At 52.4% G+C, this 24,316-nt stretch overlaps 1 protein-coding gene and 1 pseudogene across 1 annotated transcript; both read left to right on the plus strand.

Annotated features, from left to right (window-relative positions):
* The first annotated feature begins 1,830 nt into the window (after positions 1-1,830).
* On the plus strand, positions 1,831-2,938 carry LOC141944142 (endosome-associated-trafficking regulator 1-like; annotated as a pseudogene).
* Positions 2,939-4,795: 1,857 nt separating this feature from the next.
* On the plus strand, positions 4,796-8,560 carry KCNJ4 (potassium inwardly rectifying channel subfamily J member 4). The gene is made up of 3 exons (XM_074869446.1): positions 4,796-4,879; positions 5,397-5,572; positions 6,800-8,560. Exons 2-3 carry the CDS (start codon positions 5,535-5,537, stop codon positions 8,127-8,129), a joined length of 1,368 nt encoding a protein of 455 aa, XP_074725547.1. The 5' UTR covers positions 4,796-4,879; positions 5,397-5,534; the 3' UTR covers positions 8,130-8,560.
* Positions 8,561-24,316: the final 15,756 nt, after the last annotated feature.

Consider the following 24,316-nt stretch of genomic DNA (forward strand, 5'->3'; position numbering starts at 1 on the left):
CTGCACCGTGTACTGGAGCATTGCATCAGCACCACGTGCCCCAACATTGTTGGCCCGCAGATTTCTTGGAAAGTGACAGCAGCAGCCCAGCCCCACGCATCTGCTCGGGGTCAGAGCAGTGCCGGGGTGGCAGCGTGGGCTGGTGCAATGGCTTGTGCTGCTGGAGAGCGGTGTCACCCAGGAAGGTGGGGATGACTGCAGCATGGCGGCAGCAGCCCCAGCATCGCTCAATCTAGGGTGCAGGAAGGGGAAAGTGGTTGGGAAGGGCAGCCCAGGCTTACAGGACTAGAGGTGGCTCTTGGTCCCTGGAGATCCACCTGACTGGCAGCTTCAATGCTGCAAGACAGCAGCTGTGATGCCCACACTGCAGTGGCTTCCCAAAGTGCTCGGGGGCTTCCTCAGGCCATGAAATATGTGGGTGTTCATGCCTGCTGGGGACAGGACAGCAGAGGGATGGAGAGGCATCCCTCCAGACTGCAGTCTCCTGTCTGGCATCTCCCAGGGTGCCCCATGCTGCACTCATCAGCATGGTTTCATCCCACTCTCCAGGAGCTGCCACTGACCCTCCAGCTTCCCCCTCTACATGTGGGTCCCAGGAGGCAGAGCAACCTCCAAGAAAGGTCCTCGGGCATGGTCTAGGATTTGCATCTCTGTCCTCGGCTAGGCTTTCCTCCCCCTCATCCATGTGACAGGCTGCTGCCTGTTTGGGACATGAATGTCATCCCCTTTTGCTGGAGGTATCTCTCAGCTTTCCCCTTTCATCCCATTTGTGTTTCAGGTTTCCAAGGAACAAGGACCATTTCACAGACATTTGAATGGAGTCTGCATAAGGTTCAGGCTCCTAGTACAGCCCTGGCCTTGCTGAGATGACGGCATCCATTTTGCAGGCAGGGATGTCAGTGGTGGCCCTGGGCCATCAGCTGCTGAGGAGGGACGGTGGCTACATCACCTCCAGGTGTGGCATCTCTGGGGGGCTAATGTGAATGCTGGCCCAATGCGATGGCAGTCCCCAGCCCAGGGCTTCTCGCCTGCCTGTCTGTCTTTCCCATGGCGACACCGTGCGCTGTGGGGGTTGTGTTGGGGTGGAAGTGGTAAGTGGGTTTATTTTTGTTCGTCTCCTGGCTCGTGCCGCTCTGAGTTTGCGGCGCCCAGTATTACTAACGCTTCCCTGCGCCAGCTGGCAGCAGGGGATGAATCAGATCGGCAGCACCATGGTGCGGACCCCTCGCTGGCCAGCCGGCTCAGGGTGATGCCTCTGGCCAAAGGGCTGGTGATGTCTCCTGCCTCTGCCCAGGCTGACCCCAGCGGCTTGATCTTACTGCTGGAGATGTCTTGGTAGCCTGTGGGGCAGGGTTGTCCCCTCCACCCCATGCTGCCTGCCCGGGTCCGGCTGGTTCCTGTCCCAGCTGCATGCTGGAGGTCTCAGGTGGCTTCATGAGCTCCTCTTTGCCCACTGGCAGCATCCCCGAGCTGGGGTCAGCTCTGTGGCCATGAGGATCCAGCTTATCTTTCTGCTGCCAAAAAAGCACTTTTGCAGTTGATCGGTTCCTCTCCCCTCTGGTCACAGCAGGCAGTGACATCACAGACCTTGGTGATTCCTGGTCTCCCCATAGAAAAGACACAGAGATGTTTAGTCCTCTTCCATGCTCCCTCCTGAACACTCTGGTGATCTAAATGGAGGGATTTCAGTGACTGCCTCTTCCCCCACGAGCATCACTGAGGCTGCAGAAGTTGGAACAGTGCTTCTCAGTGTCACTTGCCTGCATGACCCGGACTCCAGGAAGATAATTTGATTCCTCTCACTTGCTGCAGCCCAAAACATCCTGAAAAATGTCATGGCTGCTTGGCATCTCTGGGAAAATGGAGACGGTCTGCCCAGAACCTCAGGGCTTGGAAAATGATGATGACAACGATGACAAACTCAACTACCCCTGCCACTCCACACGCCCTCCACCCCAGTGAACAAGCTGTGACAGCTTGGGTGACAGTCAGGTGGAGGATCTGGGAGAACCCATCCCATTTTCCCTAAATCCCAGGCACTCTTACGTGGTAAAAGATGAAGGAGTGAAAAATAGAATATATGCCAAGAGGTTGGCCAAGCATGCACTGGAACTTGAGGAAGAAACTCAGGAGTTTCAGGACCCATTTTACAAAAACATAAAAGTGCCTGGCAGCTTGTCCGAAGATGAGGACCACAGCTGGACCTATGACCTTCCTGTGCATCAAAGGTCACATGTTCTCCAAACTGCCAGTACAGCACTGTGTGCTCCTATGACCCTTTCCAGTGTAGCGTGGGCAAGCATTTGGGGATGGATGCCTTACCCCATGGACCCATGCCAGTGACCCTTCTCTGGGGTACCCAGACTGCACCAGGGAAACAGAGCCCCACATGCTGCATGATGAGGCCATCAGGGACAGGGTGTTCCCATCGCTGCAGGGGACCAACGATGTGCTCAAGGAGGAGAACACCATGCTCAGGAGGGTAGCCAGGAGCATGCAGAGCTCCTTGGAGAGCCAGGCATGCACAGTGCGGAGGCTGGAGAGGCAGCCGAAGGCCAGCCGGGCCAAAGAGGAGAGGAAAGACCAAGAGTTACAGTCCTTTATCCAGCGATCTGAGTGGAGTCTCCAGCTAATGACCCAGCGGGCTCTGGAGGCAGAACACAATGTGGAGAAGCTGAAGCAGGAGATCTTTATTCTCCAGGGAAAGCTGGAGAGCTACAAGATGGAGAACGAAAACCTGAGAGCGGGCCAAACAACCGACCTGGGCGCGGTGAAGCATAACATAGACTTTGCTTTGCAGAATCTCCACAAGATAATAATGGACACAAACCTGTCCATCAGACAGCTCATCTCTGGAGCGATGTCACTGCATCTTGTTACAGAGGTCCTTAAATCTACCGGCAAAATTTCCGAAGCTGAAGCAGAAAAAGAGCAATGAACTCTGTTCTGTGTGGGTCTTATGGATGAGTGTATGGACTGAGACCATGGGTCTCCCACTACAGCCTATACTAAAACCATTTGCTCTCACATGCTCAAAGATGTGTGTTTAGATTTGTAGCCTTTATTCTTAATGGAAATACTTTTCTCGTGATTAAGTACAAATTGCAGGTAGTGATGTAGTTTTAGCTGCTGATGCTCTCTTCTGCAACTGTGGAGCCAGCAGTGAACATTTCCCAGGATCTGAGCTGCAGGGTCCAGCTGTGATGGCCTCTGCCCAAGAGGTTGTGCCACAACTCTGGCTGATCTGAGCTCCTGTGTGGGAGCCAGGAGGAAGCACAGCAGCACGGGATGCAGTGCTCTTAAACAGTGTGCTCATCCCTTCGTGTAGCTGTACCAGCCAGAACCGGAGGTGAGCAAAGTCCTTGTATTTCATCTGCTTCCTTTGCCCCTTCTTGGTGAGGTGGGGAAGGTGAGGAGCAGAGATCTGGGTGCTGCTGCACATGGTTTCAGTGAGCAGAAGCTCCTTAGGTCCTCCTTCCTCTTTTTTTTGGAGATGGCCACTGCTTGTGCCAGAAATACAAAGTCTCTAGAAATTGCTCACCTGTTCCTGCAGCTGGGGAAAGGGTGGTGTTGGTGGCCAGAAACCTTTAGGAAGTTGTGAAGTATCCATATGTGTGAACTGCAGTAGTACCTTTCCTCCAGTATCAGTGTCAGCGCTGGCTAGGGATGAGCTTGGCTTATCTGGCCTGGCTAAGGAAGGTGCCAGTTGGAGAGGATGCCCTTCCTCTCCTGGCTGGAGGTGACATGGAGGGGTATACCTAAATTGTCTGCCTTTTTGTCGCCTCCTAAATACTTGTGGGACCCTGCAGTCCAAGCTCACCATGTAATAACTGAAGATACATCTTAGCTTTATCCTAGCAGTACCATCTGTGGCATGAAGTAACCTTTCTTCATCACCTGGTCATCCCTCACCATTACTGATGAATTTAGGTTACCGACCCCAGTTTCTGCTGTAGGTTTACCAGCTGCACAACAAAATTTCCTGTATCTGGACAAACCGACCCTCCTTAAAGACTTGGATGTTATAGGCCAGTGAGGGGGTGAGTGCTGGCACAGTTCAGTGCCAAAGTGTTTTTTTCTGATGGGAATTTCTGAACAGCTGTTCACTTTTACCTCTATATAGTGACTACAAGGTTGCTGTCTTCTCCTGGTCCCATAATATCCTTGGTCTGAACAACCATGTTTGTATTGCCACAGAGCTTAAACTGCCTCAGTAACCTTGGTCTCTGGAGGAGAGACTGCTGGTTAATCTTCATCCCAGACATGACAACGGCAGTGCTTGCACATTAGAGGTGATGTCTGGAGCTCCTTACTTGCCGCTTTCTATTCTGTGCTCCTAACTGGGGATAGCTGGTGGTCACCCTTAGCCACATGAAGCCCTGTTCTGTGACACTGATGATGAGACAAGGATGGTTCTCACCAGCTTTTCCGTTCCAGACAACATCACTTGCTGTTCCTCTCTCCTGTCTGTGCATGACCACTAGCAAGCAGCTCTAAACCTTGGATTTGACTCAGAAATCCTTAGATTTGTTCCAGATATGGCAACCACTGGTTGCTCATCGGTAAGGCTGGGAGGAAGCGAACTAGCTGGCTCTGTCTGCATCCTGCACTCCACACTGGCTGCTGTAATCCAAAGGTTACAGTGCAGGATTAGCATGGGTGTACAAAGCCCTTCCTAATCTGTGAGTCATCACCCTCTCACTGCATTTCACTTCCCAGCAGCTACGGGCAGGTGGGATAGGTCGGCTCTCGAGTCTTTGGTTTCCCCATTCCTCAGTTCGGGGAGGACCGGGTCGGGACGTAACTTCTGCTGGACATCCTCCCCAGCGCTCTGCCATTGAGCCACTCCTTGGATGCTGTACACAGGGCATGTCGCAAGGTCTGTTTGCTCTAACTGGCTTCTCCTCAGCTACCCTTAAACCCTTCCTTTACATCAGTTCTCCTTTTCAGCTCTACCTATCGCTTTTCTTCTCTTTGAAACAGGGGGGATGATGTTATGCACCCCCTGGAAATAAATCCCCTCTGGGTCAGGCTGGGCTGACAAGGATCCCTGAGGGCTGCTGTGCATGTCCGTTATTGTCAGTCCTTGTGTGCGAGGTATTTAGCCTAGCTGAGCTCTCGTCCTAGTGTAAGCTATGATATTAATATAATGGCTCAGGGCAAGGGCCCTGCAAGCTGCTCAACCATTGTGCCCTTGATCTGGAGACTGGTGACCGGCTGGCCCTGCACCTCTCCCAGACTGGTGGCTGGCTGGCCCTGCGCCTCTCCCAGCCCTGTGGATACCTCCAGACCTGTTCTGGGCAAAAGGCTGGGAGCCCTGTGCCCTGACTCTGGGACTGGGACAGGTGTTGTCAGGGGAAGCTCTGACTGGGTTTTGCTTCATCATTCTCTGCAAGGTGCGTGCCCAAGAGCGATTGCAATGGCAGCGTGGGTCCCAGCTCACCAGAGGTGAAACCTGGAGCTGCCTGGTCCCATGTGAGTGCTGCTGCATGAGATCCCACGCCCTCCCAGCCCCTGCAGCCCCTTGACACCTGATGATACAGCGAGCCATGGGCAGTGTCCGAGTGAACCGGTGAGTAACCCTCCTCTAAAGGACTGCTGCTGCTCTGGGTGTCCTGGTCTTTCTCATCTGGTCCCTCAGGCCCTACCTTCAGCCTGCCTTTCGGTATGTTCTTCTCAAATTACCTGCCAGGGGCTTTCCTGCTCCAAGGTACGGCTTCTCTCTCCTTCTCCATCCAAAACATGCCATACGTGGGGGCAGTGCTTGGAGGAGTACTATGGAGGAGAAGTACAGTGCTGCATGGTGCTGGACCAGAAATTACAGATTCCGGCAGCGCTGCAGAAGCCCCATGTCCCCAGGAATCACAACTGCAGCTACCAGTGCTTCCCTCACTGTGAGATGAGGATGGGAGTCATGAAGCTCATGCTGGAGGGCTCCAGCTGACATGTCAACACTATGGGGTGGGAGGGAGACAGTGCCAGCCTGAGGGGTCCTGGGAGGCTGCAGCTCAGTGATCATGTGGGCAGAGTGGTCTTGGTGAGTTTGTGCACTGGCTTGATTTCCTCAGTGGTCAGAGCATCTTCTGCCATCTCATCTTTAAGGAGTGTCTACAACTGTCCCAGCAGCACATGAGCGGCAGCAGCAGTGCTGCCTATGAGGGAGGAGAGCTGGAGGGGCAAATGTCTCCCAGAAAGTGTACATGGAGCTTCTGCCAGGGAAACTGCCAGTGCTTTGGCTGTTGATCTCCAAATTACACCTTTGGCTTCAGATGCGGGATGCTTGGAGCCACACACGTTGCTGTGGCAACAGAATTGTCCTGAGCGCAGGAAGTGTATAAACATTGTCACCAACACACCATGAAATCAGTGAGGAGAGCGGAGGAGAAAATAGAAACTCCCGGCCTTATGTAATGTCAGGGCCAAAATGTGGCCAGACGGTGGGTGTTTGCTCCCAGGATTCCCAGCTGTCCCAGCTGCCATCAGGTTTGGAAGCCTTGGATCCCTCCTCACTACAAAGGCTGGAAGGTAGCACAGTGCTACAAGCTTCTCCTGCTTTGCTGCCCTATCAGGACTTTGCTAGATACAACCTCCTGGCAGTAAGACTTGGCAAATATTGCAGCTGAGCTCCACCAATTTGGTCAGGGTGGCCAAATAACCAGGAAAAAGTGCTGTTGTGATATTCAACACTGCAGTACCGTAGCCCTGTGAGCCACCCACATGTCTCCCGCCCTCACTGTCTCAGTGGTTGCTGTCATTCTTCATGTATTTCTGCTGGAAATGTCTGTTTCTTCTCTTCCAGGTACAGCATTGTCTCGACTGAAGAGGATGGACACAAGGTCTCTGCGCTGGGCAGCATGAATGGGCACAGCCGGAATGGGAAGGGCCATGCCCCCCGGAGGAAGCACCGCAACCGTTTTGTGAAGAAGAACGGCCAGTGCAACGTCTACTTTGCCAACCTGAGCAACAAGTCTCAGCGCTACATGGCTGACATCTTCACCACTTGTGTGGACACGCGCTGGCGGTACATGCTGATGATCTTCTCCGCCGCCTTCCTGGTCTCTTGGCTTTTCTTTGGCTTCCTCTTCTGGTGCATCGCTTTCTTTCATGGTGACCTCAATGCACAGGTGGTGGGAGGTGGTCCCTCTCTCCTCAAGCCCTGCATCATGCATGTGAACAGCTTCCTAGGGGCTTTTCTTTTCTCAGTGGAGACACAGACAACCATTGGGTACGGTTTCCGCTGCGTGACTGAGGAGTGTCCGCTGGCTATCATGGCAGTTGTAGTCCAGTCCATCGTGGGCTGTGTTATTGACTCCTTCATGATTGGCACTATCATGGCCAAGATGGCAAGGCCCAAGAAGCGGGCCCAGACCCTCCTTTTCAGTCACCATGCGGTCATCTCCGTGCGGGATGGCAAACTGTGCCTCATGTGGCGGGTGGGCAACCTGAGGAGGAGCCACATTGTGGAGGCCCACGTCCGAGCCCAGCTCATCAAGCCCTACATGACAGAGGAAGGGGAATATCTCCCCCTGGACCAGCGGGACCTAAATGTGGGCTACGATGTGGGCCTTGATCGTATATTTTTGGTCTCACCCATTATTATCGTTCATGAGATTGACGAGGAGAGCCCACTCTATGGGATTGGCAAGGAGGAGCTGGAGACGGAGAACTTTGAGATTGTTGTTATCCTGGAGGGGATGGTGGAAGCCACAGCCATGACCACACAGGCACGAAGCTCTTACCTCGCTAGTGAAATCCTTTGGGGTCATCGTTTTGAACCAGTTGTGTTTGAGGAGAAGAACCACTACAAAGTGGATTATTCACGCTTTCACAAGACCTACGAGGTAGCTGGCACGCCTTGCTGTTCAGCCCGGGAGCTGCAAGAAAGCAAGATGACTATCCTACCTTCTCCCCCACCTCCCAGTGCCTTCTGCTATGAGAATGAGCTGGCTCTTGTCAGTCAAGATGAAGATGAAGACGATGACGAAGTGGGTGTGGTGTTAGGGGGCAACACCAAGGAGGAGGGAGGCGTCATCCAGATGATGGATTTTGGAAGCCACCTGGACCTGGAGCGGCTCCAGGCAACTCTGCCCCTAGATACAATCTCATACCGCAGGGAGTCAGCCATCTAACTCTTCCAGCCTCCCCTTTCCACACTCATCGTCCACCATCTCCTCCTCCGTTCTACACCCGTATGTAGCTGGATAAGTCCCTTGCCCACCAAAAAATGCCTCCTGTGACTGTCTCTCAGCCCCTGAGTACATCAAGGCCTGGAGCTGCTCTGATATAGTCCCTTTCCTGTGAAGTCATACTGCCTGGAAGAGAAGTGAGGATACACTACTCTTCCCATGTGTGCAGCTTGTTCTAGGACCCCTTTTCCGGCCAGAGACAGGAGAGCAGTATGCCTGATTTCTCATCTCTGGAGAGGTGACAGGGGTCCCTGCCCTCAACGGACAGACCGGGCCCCACAGCAACTGATTCTGCTGCTGAGGCAACAGCAGACTTTCTGTCCCTTCTCGACATGGGTAGGCCCCGTGGCTGTCAAGAGTCATAACCATCACTAGGAGAGGAGCGATACCTAAGCACTGACCAGATGAGGATGAATGGGAGAATTTAGGACTCCTGGAGGGAGTGGGGAAGGATCTCAAGGGAGGGGTTTACTTGCATGTTTATTGCTTGTTGCACATGACTCTTTCTTTGTATATAAAACAGAACGAGAACTGAAATCCATATTCTTCCACTGAAAATGCCAAGCTAGGAGACAAGGACACTCTACGTAGCCTACTCTGCACTCTCCTTGGAGTTTGGCATCTGGCACCTCCAGAAGCAGCTCGGCTCCACGGACTCAGACCCAGTTCTCCCAGTCCTCTTGAAAAACACATCCTGCTCCTCTCCTGAGATGCCTGGCAGAGGAGGCAGGGCCCTGTGCTGCACACTCAGACTGCTCCCTGGCACAGCGCAGCCAGGGTGACAGACAAGTGACCTGACTGGACAGCAGACCCTCAACTTACTCCTTTCACCTCCTCCGTTCTTCTCCCTGCTGCCATCAGCTGTAAAACTGAATTTGTAACTATTTATTTTTAATAAAGTCTAATATCCCAGGGGGAGGTTTGGAAGCAAAGGAGAGACCCCAAGGCTGCAGCCTGGTATAGAGACTGATGAGAGTTATTAGTGCTGGTGTTTGCTGTTTGTATGGCATTGGTGCCTGGAAGCTTGACCATGAGGGCTCCCTTGTTCTGGGCCTCTCTGGTAAAGACCTGGTAAAGGCTCAGAGAGTTTGCTCACGGAGAAGATCATACAAAATGGAGGGAGGGAGGGAAGGAATTGCATTAAAATTGCCAGTAGGATGGGTCAAACAATCCTACTTGCTTTGGAGATAATGAGAGTTTTTCTCAGGGAAGGGTTATAGATATGCTTGATGAAGAGGCAGAGATGTGCAAAACATTGTTCTAGATGTAAGACTGAAAAAAAATATAAAAAAACCAAACTCTCTTTTTTTGCTAGAAGCAAGTAAGAACTAGGGAAAATGAGGGAGGGCGTCAACCAGAGCTAGACCTGTAATATCACTTTGCTGTCATTTCACAAAAGACACAAAAACCTGGTAATCCTTTTCTTTAGGAGCAGCAGAATCACTCTGTCAAAACTGTAGATGATATGAGGACAGAAAGACAAACAGGTAGCTCAGAAAGCTGCTCTGGGCACCCAACAGTTGTGCTATGCGGGGAATGGCTGAAGAAATTATGTCCCACCCAACCCCTGATTTACAAAGCAGAAAAACAGCATCTCTATATCAATTTGGAATTGGTTCAAGAAGCAAGAGGAAGGGGGGAAGAAGCAGAAGGGGAAGGAAGGAAATAGCAGGAGTGAGAGGAAGAAGCAGGCACAGCAGGCAGGCGGAGGAGGAGGAAGGGAAAAAGAAGAGAAAGTGAGGTAATATGGGAGTGCATTTGAGAAAGAGCAGGGACAGACTAGTAAGACAGGACTAGACCCAGACGTGGCCATTTCTCATCCTGGCACATAGGTTCTGTGGGGGGACAGCTGCCTTGCACGTGTTTGCTCTGCACCCAAGCAGTGATCTGACACCTTTGGGAAGCCTTGCCAAGAAGGGCAGAGTATCTGGCAGGAGGATGAAAGAGCAGACAGGTGACAACCGAAGAGCAGAGCATCAGGATGGAGGGGAAAGGAAAGGCATCACTCCTGATGCCTCCCTCTCCTCCCGTTGGGCACAGAGAGGGGACTGGCGCTTGTGGATCCTGGTGCCTTCTGGTTTTTCCCATGTGTGACTTGATAAGCAGCCTCATTTTTCCACGTGTGTCCCTCTCCCACCTCTCCTCCCCATTGCTAGTCAATGAAGTCACTCCCTCCTTTCATTATTTATTTATTTTCCCCAGAGAGAATGAATAAGCAGGGGCTGGTATTGACCTGGCTTTTAATAGAGCTTTCAGAGCTGGGTGCCTGCCACTGGCCATGGCAATGGAAACAAACTAATGGACCAAGTGAGAAGCACTCTGTGTACAAGGACACAGGCATCCAGGACACAGACTGGGGTGGTGGCCTCCAGGACAGGAGAACCCACATGGCTGGCAACCTCCCGCCAAGGTCCTTTGGAGGTGGATGGCAGCACTTGGTGGGCCTGTTAGCTCTTTGGACACTCATCTCCAAGGAGCAAGTGCCCAGGAAAGCCAGGTAAGGATGGGGCAGGTGAGGTGCACCGGGGCCATCGGCATGCACAGCTGGAGTGGTTGAGGCAGCAGACAGGCCAGCACTGCCACCTCACGCTTCAGTTGGCAGGGCTCTCGGGGGGAAAAATGGGAAAAGGTTGCAATAAGGCAAGGGAACAAGCATCATGTGGACATGCTGCTATCTGGGCTCCCTCCACGCGTTTGAACCTGCTGGCCCTTTTCATATCATGTTTGGCATCAAAGTGGAGAAGAAACTGAGGCATTGAGGAAAACCCAGCTAAACCCCTGCAGTTCACAATAAAATTCAGAGAAACCTGTCAATGCTGTCACATCATTAGACAGGATAGAGAGCTGAGGAGGACCCAAGGGAGAGAAGGGGGACAGAGGGGAGAGGGCAGAGGGAAGGAGAGGAACAGCCAGAGTGCAGGACAACAGAGGTGATGGTAAACCTTTGCCCAACAAGCGTTCCTCCTGCAGCTGTGCTTCTGTTGCCAAAATGGCACATTCCCTGGGCACACATAGCCCATCCAACAGCTTGGTGCAGTCACTCCTCCCAGGAAAAAGTCCTGCCTCTGCAAGCTGCACATATGCCCACAGGCTTTGTTGATACACAGCGGTACATACATCCTTCTGCACAGGTACTTCTGTACCTGCAGGCTTGCATCACAGAGTACTTGTGCCCAAGTACATACTGCATGTGCCTACATGCGTATGCCACACATGGGGGCATAACCCATCCTATACCACAACTTCATCCCACGAACAGCCAGCAACGTACACACAAACGCCATGCAACAGCGGCATCTATCTCAACAAGCGCCTCTCTGACTGTATGCTGGGGACTCCTTTATGCAGCCCGTGAAAGGCTACCAGGACAATCCACCTTAGAAGGTTGTTTGCTATAAAGAAGACTGGACGTTTTTAAGGAGTTTGCAAATCATCTCTCCAAGTCATTCACAACCATAAACACACTTGATATTTTGGCTTTTGGATGTGATATGTGGAAGCATAACCTTTCAGGTAGGTGACACTTCCTTGTCCTGTGCTCTCCAGAGAAGCCACCTCTGTTGCACACCAGGGCACCATGTCCCTGGGCTCTCTCCCTCCTCCAGGATCTGACAGAAGGACTGCTTCCCCAAGACCTGCCCCTAATCACGATGGGCTGGAAGCTTGCTTTTCAGGAGGAAGACACCACTTCTTTGTTTATCTGTCCACAACCTATATTTCTTTCCTGTCTTACTTCTGAATGATTTCCTTGGCTTATTATTGAAAGCTATTCAAATACCAGAAAGATAATGGGGAGAGGAAGGACTTTTTCCCTATGAATAAGATCCAGGCACTGGTTCAGATCCTCCACCCCATGACAACTAACTAGGCTGCTGTCACCCTTGCCAGCTTTCGGATGGATGTTGTTGTTGCTTTAAATGACATTTGAGAAACTTGTTTCATGTTTTATTTTTGGTAACACTTTTGGACAACCCTTTTGAAAAGAAACTGTCATTGGCACCTTTCAACTCACCCAAAACTTGCTCAGCAAAATATTTTGATACACACTGCAACTAAAAATATTTTAAAGAAACACAACAATAATCTCAAATGGGGAGAAAAATGGGTTTGGATTTCCGTGATCAGGAAATGGTATTGAAAATGTCCATGCTGCTGAAAAAACGCCTTCCTTTTCAACCAGCTCGGCTTCATCTAGGTTTTGCCCAGGAGCAGAGCAGGGCACATGGTGCTGCCCCAGCAGCTGCCCTCAGGCTTGTGACCTCTGCATGGCAAAATGCCTCCTCTGCTCTCTTGGAGCTGTAGCAGCCCTTCTTTGCCTTTGCAGGAGGGGCTGAGGTCTCTGCCAGCTTTTGGACAGGCAATATGAAGTGGCCATGGTTTTAAATGTTACCATAAAAAAAAAAAAAAACCAAAAAAACCCCAGAAAAAAGCGCCTTACCTCCCCAGGCCATTAAGCGCTTGCACTTGCCCCCACGAAGTCAACGGGACTTCTGCCGTTGCCCGTGGTAAGGGCAGAGCTGGGCCCTAATGGAGCACCACTATTGGAAAACCCCGCAGGCGCCGGCCCTGTGCTAAATCCGCCAAGCTGGGACAGCGTATTGCTGGCTGCGCGGGAGGGGGAGAGGAGGGAAGGCAGCCTGCTGGGATGCTGAAAGCATGGGGTGGCTGGGGTAAAGGGGGTCAGCAGAGGGATGGGGAGGCAGGGGGGGCAGTCTGTCAACGCAGCCACCCATGGCACGGTATCCCCCGGCCGGGGGATGTCACACCACGAGGACCTGAGACGGTAGCCACTTCTTGGAGGGCTTACCACAAGCTTCTCCTCCTGCCATGGCCAGCAGGGTGGGGGTCCTGCCCTCCCCAGCCCCGCTGCTGACCCCCTTTACCGTCCGGCAGGACGCAGCGCGGGGAGGCTGAGTGGCGTGGCACAAACTGGAGGAGCCCCGCCGTTGCCCGGCCTGAGAGCACCATCTAGAGATGAAAGCAAGGCTGACATCCCCGCAGGTCCCGGCGTCCCCGCAGGTCCCGGCCCCCCGGGCTGGCCCAGGGCTGCCGCCAGCCCCAACACTTGCGTGACACCGCGGGGATGGGCTGGGGCTGGCTCCCCGGGCAGTGCCGTGGGTCAGAGCTGGGGGTCGGGAGTGGAAACGTCTGGCCCTGAGGGAAGGCAGGCTCTGAGAGGACCAGCACCGACCACCAATGCTGTGCCCATAACCTGCAATAAAGGTCAGCCCGCCTGACAGTCAGGCCACGGCTTTTGCAGAGAGGCCACTGACTCCGAAAACAGTTCAGATATGTGTTACCACTTTGATTTCTTCTTGGGAAGAAGCCTGCAAAGCCGTGTCAGCCCTAGGAAATTAGGCAGAGATGACCTTGGTTCAGAGTCAGGTCCTGGTTGCCACCTTGCTGACTGCTTGTCCTTCAGGTGTCTCACAGCCCTGCCTGGTTGCATGTGCTTGATGTATGAGATTTCTCCCTTTTTCCTGATATTCAGTCCCTTGATAGTGCACGCATAACTTATGTCTGTAGCAGGGTGCTGCTGCCTGTCCCCTGCCACAGGCAGCCAGCCAGCACTCTCCCCCAGCAGGAGGGGGGCAGTGAAACTGCATGGAAGCAGAGAAATGTGTCCTTGAATGTGGCGTGTCCTTGCCAGCGTGAGGGCTCTCAGGCAGAGGGGTTTGCGATGCCCCAAGAGCTCTTCTAGCAACCAACCTTTCCATACCCTCTTGAAACATTAGATGATGACAGCCTGGCTTGCAAACTGTACAGAGCCTTGGCACCTGGGCTTCTTCCAGTTCCCAGGGAAAGCCACACAAGCAGAGCAGTCAGTGGGCCATCAGTGTATTGCTTACCTTTGAGCACATCCCCTCCAGAAGGAAGCATTTAGTGGGGGCAATGCCTCTGCTCTCTGGGCAGCCTGGGCACCCAGACCCCACGCAACTCGCTATCAAAGTCAGGTCAGCGTGGAAAGAGGAAAAGTGGAAAGATGTGATTTCACTGCCCTGATGCCTGCAAAGAAATTCAGGATGAACACAAACACCATCCTGAAATAGTCTGTGAGACACTGGATATTTGAGCTTTAGAAATTTTTCTGGTCTCTGAAATTAGCAGGATTATTTTGGTGCTGGCCCCAGATTTGAAATAGCACGTCTTGAAACCTGGGACCTGGTAATATTTGGGTCCCAGGCTGTAATGCATTGATAGAGTTGTTTGAATGTCCCAGTGCTACAGTCACTGAAAGAGTCAGCTGAAGGCCTGTACGATACAAAGCCTTGTTACAGAAGCTGTGAGACTGAGAGAAAAAGGAGCTTGAAATTTCTCCTGGCAGGTGATTAGATGCTCACCCAGCAACAGATGCATGTTGATCAGGGACCCGACACAGGCTTGCACACCACTCCTGGGGTATCGAACAGAGGAGGATGAGCTGACACAGGAACTCCAGAAAAGACTTTGTAGATATATATATAACATGACCTGCAGACTGCATGCACTTCTCTCAGGGATAAAATAATGGAGAGTGAGCATGAGCACATGACAGGCAATGCAGACCTGTAGCACAACACTTGGAGCACAACACTGTAGCACAACAGAAGGAGCTGATTAAATGTTAGCAAAGCAGAGCCATCATTCAGCTCCAGGCTGCTGGGTTACACCATGTGCCTTTGGCTCTCCAGGACACATGTTGTGCTCACTAGCAACCAGGCTGCCTTGAATTGAGAAACTTATGTGACCCATCCAGCATTGCACAGGGCTGTGGGGGAAGTGGGGAAGAGCTGAGATGAAAAACAGCTCTGGAGTGCAGAACTGCAGACACAGGGTGTCTGGCTGCACTGGGGGCGCCAGGGTTAAGTAATTGGGAGCCCTGTAGTTCCCAAGGAGCCAGCAGTACTCATCAAGCTGGTAGGTGTCGATGGGACAGAGCAGGCTGAGGTCAGTGGAGAAGGGAGGTTGGGGTGAGAGCAGCTGGCAGTGATTACTGCAGAGGAGGTACAAGGTGTGTTGGTAGAGTTGTACTGCCTGGATGAAGCTGCAAGCTCCCTGCTGCTCTGTTTGAGACACAGCTCTCCTGCAGCAGTCAGATGGTCTTATGAGCTCAAAATGCATTGTCAGCTGTTAAAATGCAAGAGAAATTTGTGAAAAACATGTGATTTTCTGAGACCTTGTAATTATTTGATGATTTGTCCCATGGAGAAGCCTCCAGAGCCCTTGAGTCTTCCATGGCCCCATGGTGCTTGCTGCTGCAGTCACCAGAGAAGGGGCAGCTTCTGTTCTCAGCCAGGAAGAAAACAAAGGGGGACAGAAGTAACTGACAGCAAGGCAAAGTGACTTGCCCAAGATCATGAAGCAGTGAGCTTCATGCACAGCTGGGGACACTGCAAGTGATAAACGAACTGGGAGTAGTTCCTAGAATAGCTCTCTGCCCATCCTGCAGCTGCAGCTGCAGCGAAGCCGTGGCCGGGATGTTGCACTTCCCTAGGTATGTACACAATGCCCATCACTTTTGTACCACTGCCTATGACTCCAAACAGCAGCTCTGATGGACCAAGTGCAGTGCATATTCCCAATTTGGACACCCCTGGTGTCCAGACATCCAGAGGTAGGAACTGGGAGCCACTGGACCACAGTGCTTCCCCCAAAATAGCCTACATGGGGCTTTGCAGGTACAAATCAGCACTTTCAAATCACACCCAAAAGTGAATAGGAGGCCATGGCAGGCTCAGACGAGCATGTCCTGCCAACCCTGATGAGCAACAGCATGATGCGAGGCAGAAACAAAAATCCACAACCTCAGTCCTCTGCAGGGAACGAGTCCCCAGCTGCCTCTCACCCTTCACTGCGTGGGACGGGTGGTGAGATGGCCTTTTGTTAATTGGTGCCCTGTGCCTGGTGTTCAGCTGGCGAGGACAAGCTGTCCCTTCCAGAGAAACCCCTTGCATAAGAATTAAAGAGGAGCTGGGCTGAGATGCTGAACTAATCCACCAGGGCATGCTGGGAAGCAGCATTTTAAGCCATTCTCCCTGCCCTCCTGTCTCCCCGTGCGTTGTTTATCTCTCCTGTCCCTCCCACAGCAGTACGTGAATTATCCTGACTGGGCAGGCTGGTTTCATAACCGCCTGCGCGATGACCCATCCCCCCACCCCCCGAGTCCGCATGGGAGATGCTTGTACATGGGAGGCTTTTTAGCTACCACCGGTTTGCGCCACTGTGCATAACAAGCCCACACAAACGCCGCTCTCCCTCCCCCCCACGCTGCACACGCATTCGCTACGATGGCCACATGTCCGCTCCCCTGGCACACGCACGCACACTCCCACCACATGCTTACTTTGCAAGCTCCTTGCCAGTGTGCTTTGCACGCGTGTGACGCTCAGCGAGCTCACCGGTGTGTGCAAAACAGGCACACTTGCCACAGGTGCCCAGATCTATTGCCCCAGCTGCTCCCCTGCCATGCTATGCTCCTCGCCCATCACCCATCGTGTGTGTGTGATACCTTGTTCCCCTTCAGCTACACCCTTCATACGGGACACAGGCTTGCAGCTCACCCTTGCCATGGACACATACCATGCCATGGACACATGCCAACCACATGCCATACACAAATGGGGCACTGCACATCATAGGGTCGTAGGATAATTCAGGTTGAAAGAGACCTCAGGACAGCTCTAGCCCAGCTCCCTGCTCAAAGACAGGTCAGCGAAGAGGTCAAACGAGGTTGCTCAGAGCTTTAAGTCTTACAAACCTCTAAGGACAGAGACTGAACAGCCTCTCTAGACAACTTTTCCCCACGTTTGACTGTCTTTGGGGACAGAAAGATCTTCCTTGTGTTCAAGCTAAACCTCTCTTCTTTCAACTTCTTCTCATTGTCTCTCATCCTCCCACTGTGCACCACTGTGAAGAGCTTGGCTCTGTATTTTACCAAGACTCCCAGATCCTTTCCCACAGAGCTGTTCTCCATCTGGCAGGTCCCCAGCCCATACTGTGGCCAGGGCCTCTTCCTTCCCAGGTGCAGGGTTGTGCATTTGTCCTTGTTGAACTCACAATGTTCCTACAGGCCCATCCCTCCAGCCTGCTTATGTGCCTCTGATGGCAGCCCTGCCCTTGGGCATGTTGACTTGTTCCCCCTCCAACTAGGTGTCAACTGCAAGCTTGGTGGAAGTGCAACCCATCACTTCCTCCCGGTCATCAATAACCATGTTAAACAGGACAGGTCCCAAGACAGCCCCCTGAGGCACCCTACTTGGTACCAGCCTCTAGGTAGAGTACAACCCATTAACAACTACTCCCTGAGCCTGACCAGCCAACCAGTTTTTACCCATCTGTTTGTCTACCTGTTGAGACCACAGTACCTTTACTTGGATATCAGAACATTGTGGGAGACAGTGTTGAAAGCCTGGCTGAATTTGAGATAAATGACTTCCACTACTCTCCCCTCACCCACAAATCCAGTCATTTTATTGAAGAAGATGATCAGGTTGTTCAGGCATGATTTACCCTTGGTAAATCCACACCAACAGTTGCCAGTCACTTTCTTCTCCATGTGCCCAGAAATGTGTTACAAGAGGACCTACTCCAGGGCCCAAATGAGTCTGACCAGCCTGTAGTTCCCAGGATCAACCTATTGGCCTTTTTTGGAGGAGAATGCAGTATTTGTCTTTCTCCAGTCATGGGGGACCTCCTCTGATCTGTACTTCTGTATCTAGCCTCTCCTCCAACCAGCCTCTCAAACACAAGTCATTTCACAGCTGAATTGCCTCCTGCCTGACCAGTCCGATACTTCACTTGGTCTGACCTGCAAATCTTCCTACAGGGGCGAATGTGGCTTCTCAATTCTCCGTTGCTTTGCTTCCGCTGTTCCTAAGAGAGACAGAGATAGGGCTGGGTCTCCGAGCCTCAGGGTTGTTTCTCTTCTCCTTGGGCTGCACATCCTCTCATTAGAGGCTTTGAGAAGCTCACACTGCTGCCAAAAGGCATCCCCAGTGCCATGCAGAAAGGGAGAGGGGAGCACAGAAGCCTGATCCCACTCCTTCAGGGAGATGGGATGGGGCTGCCCCAGCTGATGGCTCTGCCACAGGACATGGCCATGTGGCAAAAGCCTAGACAGAGAGAGGGATGAGTTCAGCTCATTTTCTCCAAAAAATATGAGGGTTGGAGTTTCTTAGAGGGAGATGTGCTGCTTTCGATGTAAGGAAGAATCCACAAGACTTGGCAAGGCAGAGCTGGTGCCTCCCCTGCATCCCTGCATCTTGCCCAGGTTCTTCCACCACCCCCAGGCACTCAGATGCCTTGGCGCCTGGGGAGCACTCAGCGTGCAGGCGAAAAGGACGAGCTTACATGTCTTCAAGCAAGATCCTGCTGATTCAGCCCTGAGTCCAGCTCCTCTCAAGGAACCTTGGCCCGGTCCTGTGGTCCTCTGCTACATATGCCCTGGCCTGACACAGCTCTGAGGGTGCACCCGAATATTCCTGCTTGTTTGGTTTTTTTCCCACTAGGCTTTTTTTTTTTTTTTTTTTTTTATTACCAAAGCAAGCCAGCGTGGGTGTAATAGAGTCAGTTGCAAACTGACAGAAGCTGGGAATACCACAAGGATAAAAAAGGCAAGGTATATGGAAAAAAGCAATAAAGGCCCTTAATTACAGGTGTGGCCAGCAGCAGCTCCTATTATTAAGGTTGCCGACACTTCCCCTTTTAAGACCCTGTTTTCACTTGCCTCTAACTTTGTCAAAATTTCACCATGGAAGCAGAAATTTTCCATAGAAAGTGATTGCCTCAGCTTGAATTGGGCACATTAATTTAGTTCTTTTTGAAAATGTTGGCCCACCACTAGCTTTCCTGGGCTGGAGGAAGTATATATATGGCCCAGGGGATGAAAGCTGCAGATCTTCTGGGCTTTCAAGCAAGGGCTTGGCCTTGGGCAGGACGTCAGTGTTTGTGTCACGGAGGCTGTTTGTCCATGAAAGACCGCTGCTCTCCCCTACTAGTGTGGACAAATTACATGGTTTTGTTAAACGCTGGAGGAAGACTTGTCACAGCTTCACAGCTACAAAGACTTCATCTTCTGCTAACCTGCCCAACCCTCCCTTGGCTTCTGAGGCTGGTGTGACGGCATATGGGCTTTCCCAGAGAAGCAGGGCTGAAGGAAACAGGAAGGGTTTTCCCTTCTAGGGCCGCATCCTGCTGCTCTGCATCAGGCACTGGGCTGAATCTCTTGATGCTCCCCTCTGCCCTGTGCTCCCAGCCACCTCTCTTTTGGCTTCTGGGAAGCCCAGTGGAGTAAAGGCCCTGATTTGAATAGAGAAGGGATGAAACTCAAAGGGAAGGGACCAAAAATCTGGGGAAAAGCAAATAAGACTGGGAGTCAGATGATACTGGGACCTGCAGGGATATGCTGGGGCTGGTTGGGCAAGGGGCTATTGCCTGGGAGCTGCTGGAGTGACTTAGGCTGGCTGAGTGGGGGAACTGGGAGCAGAAAGCAGGGTTGGCTGGGGCAGTGAGATGGGGAATGGGAAGAGCAGAGGAGGGGTGATTGGCAGTGGGGTGGACAGGGGGGGATGGGAGAGAGGCAGGAAGCACTCAAACTGTTTGCCTGGGGAGTGGGGGATTCTGGTGACAGATGGGGACTGGGGATGGAGGGGACCTGCTACCGACTGACTGCCCAGGACGGCTTGGACTGGTGACACGGAGAAGCTTGTGTGGAGGGGGACAGCATGTGGTGGGAAGGCTGGGACTGACTGGCCAAGGACACACAGCTAAGCCAGACTGGTACTGTCTGGGCAGGAGACTGGGCCTGGGAGTGTGGTGGGGAAGAGACAGGGAAGGGAAGGTGAGCTGGACCTGGGAGGGGGCAATGGCTGAGCCTGGAGCCCAGGGCTTCGTGGTAAGCCTGAAGAAGTGAAGCCAAAAGTGGGAAAGCTTGGAGGGGACAAGGGGAGCAGGGAGGACAGCCATATCAGCCTCCTGTGTTTCTGGAACCACAGATTTCTCCAGTGCCTGAACAAGAGTCTTCTCTCAAGTCTTCCTCCCAAGCTTTACTGCTCCTGTGCTGTTACCCCAAATGCCACCCAATGGTGCATCTCACCTCTCGCCAGCTCTGCTCCTCACTGAGGACAAGAAGCCATTGCTGTTGTCTGTTATATCAGAATACACATTTTTCATCACTGAGAAATGGCAGCACCAAGGCTGGCTGTACAACTGCCCTTCAGTGTCCTCATGCATATGAATTACTGTTGAGTCTTTAATTATGTGATCGCAGATTTATTTTCCACAGGACACCTGCAGCACACAGGTTACATGGTGCTCTGGATGAGTCTAGGGTGTGTCACGAAGAAGGCTCTTCACAGGGACTCAGCATCATCTCTCATCTCTTTTTTTTCCCCCCCCAAAAGTGTGAAGAAAAAGGAGTGACTCATTGCTGAGACAGTTGTGTGTTGGCCTGGATCCCTGCCCCTGCTGCGGATTTCCTACCTGATGCTGAGCGAGTCACTCACAGCAACCTTTTCAGAGGTAGCTATTAGCTATGTTTTATTTATTTTGGCATTTTGCTTTGTTTTTAGCCTTGTCCTATCCTAGGATCCTGATGTCTCATTTGCAGGAGTATTTATTGCTCCCTGTTGCATGTGAATGGGGGCTTGCACTTGACTGTAGAAAAGGCTTTAAAATGCAGAGCGCTCTGGCAAAGCGCTCTGATCAGCATCCCCACCTTGCAGGCTGCATCTGACCTTCCCTCCAGGAATGCTGGGTCTTCTCTAAAACGCTACTCTCTTGCTTGGTATGAGTATTGAAAAGGCAAATCTATTATTATTTGGGAAGTACAGATAAAGTAGAGGGTATGTCCCCCGTAAAAAAGACCCTGTGAACATTAATCATTGTTTTTTTGAGCGGGGGCTGCATGTTCTGAATTAACTCTGAGTTAATGCTTTGAACAACTCTGTTCTGCTCTGTTGGATGTGTCAAGCCACAGGTACCTGCCTCCTTGGGAACCTCTGCTCTTGAACTGCACGTGGAAATGCGTTTGTTCTCACCTCTCATCTTTTCTTGCTTTCACTGGCCTTGCAGAAGTAGAACTTCAGCACAGAGATGAAGTTTTCTCTGCTCTTTCCCTGATTCCTCACACCTTCCTAGCACAGGTAAGTCCCACTGTGAAGAAGCAGCTTTGGTCTTCAAAGCAGCATGCCCCTCTCCAGATAGTGGGTGAAACGGGATTCTGTTCACTGTGGGTCAGGCAGAGCTGCCAAATGCGACCTGGCAGTTCTCTGAGGTCTGCTAGGTCACTGAAGCTCAGCTTTCCCACAAGTTTTACTAGGTGCTATGAGTATCATATGCAATGACTCTGGAAGGCCACCCAGCAGTGACACTGTGAATAAACAGAGCAACTCTAGCTCTTCTTTTCCTTTCCTACCCGAGGAATGACATGGCAGGCAGTGGTGAGGCTGGCTGGGTACCCAGTGAAGTATAGCCTCCTTGGATACACCAGCCCACAAAACTCAGCTCAGACTCAGCTCAAGACACGGGTTCCCTCTACAGCACTGCAGTGTGAGCACTGGGGACTGCCCAAGGACCTTCCCATGCAAACAGGACAGCAGCCAAAGGGCCTGCAAGCATAGTCAACCCATGTAGCCCATCTTCTGCTTGCCTGCCTTCAGCAGCAGCACTCCCTGGATCATCCAGGGAAGCTTTGGCCATATCTGAACCCCACGAGAGATAGACATGAGGTGTCTCAGGTGCAGGTCCCCCAGTTGCTGAGCTAAGGGGTTTGACTAGAGCCTCAACTCCCTTCCATGCTCTACACCCAAAGATTCTTCCCAGGCAAACCAGGGAGAAGGGATGAGGTGAGGCCTCCTGGGATCTCAGCCTGGCATGGGGTTATGAGTGCGGCTGCGGCTCACTGCTGGGTCTGGGAGGTTAGACAGCCTTCCAGGTGCTGTTGTTTAAACAAAGTCTTAGTGCACCTTTGTTGTATTCTGGTGCCTAATACAGGGCTATACCCGAGGGGATGTTCATTTTTGGAGAGGTGCACAGAGACAAAAAGATGCCTGTGGCTACTGCTGCACACTGGGAATGGACATGACCTAGCACAGATTGTGAGCATGGATCCTGCCTGTCGCTCAAATTTCTTCCCTTCCCAACCCAACACAACCCCAACACCAGCTTCTCTCTAGCTGGGGTCCTGCTGCTTGTGTTATATATAACACCTACTTGTTTTAGACGCTGGGGCAGGAGTTACCTGTTGTACCACTGTAGCACCGACAGTCCTGATGGAGACAGGGTCCACATGGTATGGCTGCTACACGCATAGCCAAAACGAGCAGCCCCTGGCCCCAGCTCCCTAATACAAATCACTCCATGAGAAGAGGTGTAACTAGGCAATGCTTAGAGAGAAGAAGGTGGGTGTTATTAGATCACATGGTTAGCCAGGCTAACAGCACTAAAAGCTTGATTACAATTCAATTAAGGGAATGTTTCTAATTAAAGAGTTCTTATTTTAAGCCCTAAGTGATTAAAATAAAGGTAGCTGAAGTGTCCGTACACACATTCCGATTTCATCCCAAGGGCTGTGTCTCGTTTGGGATTTCTTCAAATTCCCTCAGCCAGCAACAGGGGGAGAGCTGGTGTGGCCACTGTCCCCCCTGACCCTGCACCCACCTGCCAGGCAGCTTCACCCCAAACTCCACTCCCATCAGCCACACTGAGAGCTGCCTTTACTGGGATCTGATTCAGATCCATCCTTCCAGGAGCCCTCTCTGTCAGAGCCTGCCTTGCTCAGGCCTGCCACTCGCAACAAAGTCGTGAGCAGTGTTGGGCTCCAGCAAATTGCCTCTTGGCTGCTGTGAACCCACCCAGGGTAGGAGGGCAAGCCCTCGGCTGGATTCGGCAGCGTTGCGTACTTTATTACCTACCTTTCCATCTGTTCACTGTTACGTAAGCTGTGAAACTACCGAGGTTCAATGGAGCATGTGTAAGGAAATGTCATTACTACGAAAAACTCAATTAAATTTTAACTTCTCGGAATGGAGACAAAGTTCTGTGATAAAACTGGCCTGGCAGTGAGAGAGGGAAACTGCGCTGGTTCCCAAAGGCTTGCATAAAACAGGACCTATTCCCTGGTCTCCATGGCCCATCAACTTGGTGCAGGCGCTGACTGGCGGCAAGATTCAGAGCATTGTGAACCCACCATCTTGGTATGACTTGAAGCAACGACGGCTTTCTGCACTGCAGTGCTGGCAGGGCTGCAGCTCGGGCCTTTTGGTGCCAACAGCCTGTGCTTACACTGTGTATCTGGAGGTCCTGGCCTAGATGCGCCCATGGGCTGGCCTGGTATGGAGGCTCTTAAGCTTCTCCCCATCACACTTATCTCCTCCACTCTTAGCCTGACTGCAGTTCTTGACTTTGAGATGACTGTGCCAAAGCAGCTCCTGTCTAACGAGGCATCCTGGTGCCTGTGAAGCTTGGCAGCGTCTGGCTTTTGCTCCACAGGACCTACTGCTCTTCCCTTCCCTCTCACCCTACGCTGGCCTCCAGCCTTGCCCCCAACTCCTGCTCCCAGAGCTCACAATGGCACCTCACTCCTCCTTTGCCCATCCAGCCCAAACCTCCCACATCCCAGGAGCCCCCAGACAACTTTCCCAGCCTGGGCTGCACTCCTACACCCCCGTGCGGGTCTGATACACTCTGGCTGCCTCCCCCCAACTCAGCTGGCTTGCTCTGAGCTGCTCCAGGGCTCGCTGTGGCGCATGATGGCCACCTGGCCCTCAAACACTGCGAGGTCAAGGGGGTACCCCGGCTTTGTGCCCGTGTGCTGGTGGGTGCCCATAGACCTCTGTCCATCTGCGTTAGGGCTTATGTGTGTGCGATGACATTCGCGTGGATATGCGGGTGTTTCACCCAAGGTGCCCCCTGCTCCCAAGAAGCAATATATTGGTGGGGTTGGGGCAGCTCTGCCCGGACCCCCACTTTACATCCTTTACGCCATACCCCCACATGCCATCGCTTGCCATCCGCTGCCATCGCGATGGGACCCGGCGCCCCCGTGTGAGGATCCCCACGCGGGGCCGATGACCCTGCTGTGGTGGTGATGGCGCCATATTGGGGCTGCCCCACTGCCCCTCACCAGCGGGGTGCCACGGGCGGGCTGTTGC

The sequence above is a fragment of the Strix uralensis genome, chromosome 5 (genome assembly GCF_047716275.1).
Source record: "Strix uralensis isolate ZFMK-TIS-50842 chromosome 5, bStrUra1, whole genome shotgun sequence".
Taxonomy (NCBI): Eukaryota; Metazoa; Chordata; class Aves; order Strigiformes; family Strigidae; genus Strix; species Strix uralensis.